The sequence below is a fragment of the Entelurus aequoreus genome, linkage group LG05 (assembly GCF_033978785.1).
Source record: "Entelurus aequoreus isolate RoL-2023_Sb linkage group LG05, RoL_Eaeq_v1.1, whole genome shotgun sequence".
In the NCBI taxonomy this organism is placed as follows: domain Eukaryota; kingdom Metazoa; phylum Chordata; class Actinopteri; order Syngnathiformes; family Syngnathidae; genus Entelurus; species Entelurus aequoreus.
Genome location: NC_084735.1, coordinates 45,906,866 through 45,911,791, shown reverse-complemented (window position 1 = coordinate 45,911,791; position 4,926 = coordinate 45,906,866). Strand labels below are relative to the sequence as shown.

At 35.5% G+C, this 4,926-nt stretch overlaps 1 protein-coding gene across 1 annotated transcript; it reads left to right on the top strand.

Moving 5' to 3' along the window:
* Positions 1–525: 525 nt before the first annotated feature.
* LOC133649758 (nuclear protein 1-like) lies at positions 526–3,465 on the top strand. The gene is made up of 2 exons (XM_062046414.1): positions 526–847; positions 3,210–3,465. Exons 1-2 carry the CDS (start codon positions 646–648, stop codon positions 3,245–3,247), a joined length of 240 nt encoding a protein of 79 aa, XP_061902398.1. The 5' UTR covers positions 526–645; the 3' UTR covers positions 3,248–3,465.
* The last annotated feature ends 1,461 nt before the right edge of the window (positions 3,466–4,926 follow it).

Sequence of the window (4,926 nt, the reverse complement as noted above, 5' to 3'; positions counted from 1 at the left end):
ATATATATATATATATATATATATATATATATATATATATATATATATATATATATATATACACACACACACACACATACCTATATATACATACAGTACAGGCCAAAATTTGGACACACAGAACTGATATATATCGATCCATCCATTTTCTACCGCTTGTCCCTCTTGGGGTCACGGGGGTGCTGGAGTCTATTTTAGCTGCATTTGGGCGGTAGGCGGGGTACACCCTGGACAAGTCGCCACCTCATCACAGGGCCAACACAGATAGACAGACAACATTCACACTCACATTCACACACTAGGGCCAATTTAGTGTTGCCAATCAACCTATCCCCAGGTGCATGTCTTTGGAGGTGGGAGGAAGCCGGAGTACCCGGAGGGAACCCACGCTAAGATCATATTTTTCTAATATACAGTCTTCAGTTTCATAAAAATACCATTGGGTATTTCATCATGTAGTATTTATTTTATTACAAAAGAAAACACGCCTCTGTAAAAACGTATATACAAAGGCACGTGACGTATTTCCTGGCGTCCCATTGGTCCAACCGTGATCCCGTGTGAAAGACAGACTGACATCATTTGTTTACTCCGAGTCAGACTCCTCTGCGGCTCAGCGGCTTGATTTTGAACCTTTGTATCCAAATGGAGACCGACATGGAAAGATTTGTCTCTTTTGAAGAGGCCCATTACGACCAATACGACTATTATAACCTGGTAGAATACTCGTGTCACGTCGGTGGCAAAGGGAGATCGAAGAAAGAAACAGAGCTCAACACCAACCGCCATAGCCCCGCAGGACACGAAAGGAAGATTGCAGGCAAACTTTACAACAGCGAGCTCAAACGTAGGCGAACCAAAAGTCTGACATCTTGATGTTGTTTACTCGTCTCCTCGCCTGTTATAAAAGGTAACATTTTCAATAGTTCTATTGTAAACTCAGTTATATAATCTGAGCGAAACAAATGGAAGGCAGTCGGATCTTGAGGATCCGTTCCTTTCAAAAGATTGATTCGTTATTATAGATTTTTTTTTAAATCAAGGAAAGAATCACTGGTGGCAGTTAAACAACAATATGTGGATCAGAATAATTAAAATGACCACCATATTACTAAATTGGTGGGATTTCTTCTGAAATATTGACAATATTGTTTATTTTTGTTGGGTTTTTATGTAAACATTCCATTAGGGGGTGCCATAACGCCGGTGTTTGACCGTGACATCATTGCTTGATTACTTTTTTGTCCCACATTTTAAATTAGCTTTTAACAATTCAGAAAAAAACACACAAATAACAATAATTCGTCCCTAGCCATATCACCCAATAAATATTGCTGTGTCACTACATCACATAGTTTTTATTTGTAAAGCCTTCTACAACATTTTTGGCCTACATTGGGCATTTGCAAGCTTAAAAGTGGCTAAATGAACTTAAAATATTAATACTATAGTAGTGGCAATTAGAGGAAACCAAACCAAGTATCATGGCCATATATATATATATATATATATATATATATATATATATATATATATATATATATATATATATATATATATATATATATATATATATATATATATATATATATATATATAATATATAATTTTTTTTTAATCAAGGAAAGAATCACTGGTGGCAGTTAAACAACAATTTGTGGATCAGAATAATTAAAATAACCACCATATTACTAAATTGCTGGGATTTCTTCTGAAATATTGACAATAGTTTTATTTTTGATGTGTTTTTATGTAAACATTCCATTAGGGGATGCCATAACTATGAATTGATTATCGTGGACCCCGACTTAAAACGAGTTGAAAAACGTATTCGGTTGTTAACATTTAGTGGTCAATTGTACGGAATATGTACTGTACTGTGCAATCTACTAATAAAAGTTTCAATCAATCACTCAATAACGCCGTGCTTTGACCGTGACATCATTACTTGATTACGTAATTGTCCCACACATGTGCAAGCTTAAAAGTGGCTAAATGAACTTAACATATTAATACTATAGTATTGGCAATTAGAGGAGACCAAACCAAGTATTGTGGCCACGGATTGGCTCAGCCTCAGGCAGCATTACTAATTGGATTAAAAGGAGTGGCCAAAGGGTGTTATTTCATGTCGAGAGAGCACTCATAATATGGAAAAAATTATTTAGAAGGTCTTGAACATTTCTGAAACCATTAAAATATTTGATCTATGATTAATGATTCTTACTTATCATTGATTGATTGATTGATTGAAACTTTTATTAGTAGATTGCACAGTTCAGTACATATTCCGTACAACTGACCACTAAATGGCAACACCCGAATAAGTTTTTCAACTTGTTTAAGTCGGGGTCCACGTAAATCAATTCATGGTACAAATATATACTCTCATCATTCATAATACAGGCATCACACAAGTTAATCATCAGAGTATATACATTGAATTATTTACATTATTTACAATCTGAGGGGTGGGATGAGGAAGGTTTGGTTGATAACAGCACTTCAGTCATCAACAACTGCATCATCAGAGAAATGGGCATTGAAACAGTGTAGGACTGACTTGGTAGGATATGTGCAGCGAGCAGAAAACATATTGAGTTCAGATAGCATAAGAACAAGTATATACATTAGAAATACATTTGATCATGGTCACGTCCGGAGCCAATATATGAGGGACGACTGTGTATATGTAAACACAAAGTATAAATAAAACTAGAATACAATTGCTGACGCTGCATCTGCGTGCGCATACGAAATGGTTCTCATCGTTTACATAAGAGAGTCATTCAAAAGATTTGATTTGTTTGCAACTGTCACATCTGTAGTGTTAACAACAAAGTCGGCACAGGGGTCATTTACGGCTTGTAGCTTGTTTGTACTATGGGCCCTTGGCATATTGTAAAAATAAAATACATTCCTTATTAAATCAAATTCCTTTTTGATGAGCGGTATTATTAGAAATGACTTTACTAATATGTCTATTTTCAATTTGTACTACCATGTCACTATAATAGTCTTTAGTGGACAGCTGAGATAAGCTCTAGCACCCCCCGCGACCCCGAAAGGGACAAGTGGTAGAAAATGGATGGATGGATGGATGGACCTAAATTAAACCAGGGGATACATTAAAACATATATTCCAAATGATATATTGTATAAATCCAATGCCTAATGTTAAATTGTAACCATTTCTTGTTTCATGTTAGATCTGAACCCCATCCTGGATTCCCAATGTGGCCAATAAGAAGGAGTGTGATGAGTGCGGGAACATGCCCAAGAACATGTCACATGGCAGCTTGTTCTTCTACCCCAACTGAACGTTGACGTTCTCAAGTTACAACTGTACAAGAATGTTTTTTTGTTTTTAGCTATGTAAGTCAGTGATGCGTGCGTCATCCATGCGTCAAGGAATATGTATTTTACTGCATTTAAATGGAATAAAATGAGTGTTAACCAAAACAAGGATGCTTTAATTTATGTTTCTTTTTTTCACTGTCATAGATAGTTGATCTTTCATTGTCGTTTTGTTAAATGTCAATTTTGGTGGTCAACAAAACACGTGAAGACCACCATTATGAGGTAAAAGCCTTTTTTTTTCACACTTGAAGGCTATGTTTTATTTGTGCTGTCCCAAATCGATTACCATGATAGCGCACTTAAAAAAGATGATCGTAATATTGTTTCTCTTAACTGTTTAATTGCAACTACTCTAATATGTCCCTTTCCTTCCATGACTAAATAGCAGAGATCGGTGTTTCTTAACTTGTTGGGCCGTGAACACCCCAAATGGGCCGCCAAAAATAATCTTTCAGCTGAGGTCGTATGGGCCACAGTGGTACTCAGTTGTAATACACTTTTACACCACTTGTGGCAGTAATGACAATATAAAACCAAACAAAAGTCTGGACCTTAAGTCCTAGAGTGGTTTCTTAAGCGCACAGCTTAGGCTAAAGTGCTGAAGCTCTATTTTCATTTTGACAGTTTAAGAAACATTATTATATATTAATATAACTAATTTATTTAGAAATGTTTTATTTTAGCACTTAGTAATTGTATATTTTTTCTCAAATTTTATGAGTCCTTCTCTTGCAGTATATTTGGTTATTGTTTATTTTTGTAATCAACCTGACCTAAGCCTTGATAATAATCTTTGGGGTGAACAAATGGTTTCATATCATTTGACAAGGTTTACCCTGTTAAACTGTAAGTAGGTTAGATATAATTATTGAATATGATAAAAATCAAGAGTAAGATTATTAATTATTAATAGTTAATATTGAATGGGCTCTTCCAGGTCAAGATGATGAAGAACGGTTAAGAACCTCTGTCATAGATAACAATAATTATGTTTTTTGTGACTTGTTTTGTACGCTAAATATTTCTAAGTACAGTACAAACAAAAAAGGTACTTTTGTGATAATTGACGGTTGGGTAGGCACTCTTATTATGGGCTGCCAAATGTAAAAGTTTAGTCACACTTTTCAAACAGATACATTTCTCCCAATAGGCTTTCTTTTCCCACATTTAAATTTAAATGTTGACAAATGTTAAATCTAAATATTACATCTAAAATGTAAATGTTAATCAAAAAGCTAAAACTAAATTGTTTTTTAAAAATCTAAACATAAATTTCAACTCTTAAATGTTAAATCTAAACCTCAAGGTTTAGGTTCAGAAGTATTTTGGACTTAAAAATCCTTTAGTTACCGGGGTGGTGGTTCCTCTCTTTAAGAAGGGGAACCGGAGGGTGTGTTCTAACTATCGTGGGATCACACTCCTCAGCCTTCCCGGTAAGGTCTATTCAGGTGTGCTGGAGAGGAGGCTACGCCGGATAGTCGAACCTCGGATTCAGGAGGAACAGTGTGGTTTTCGTCCTGGTCGTGGAACTGTGGACCAGCTCTATACGCTCGGCAGGGTCCTTGA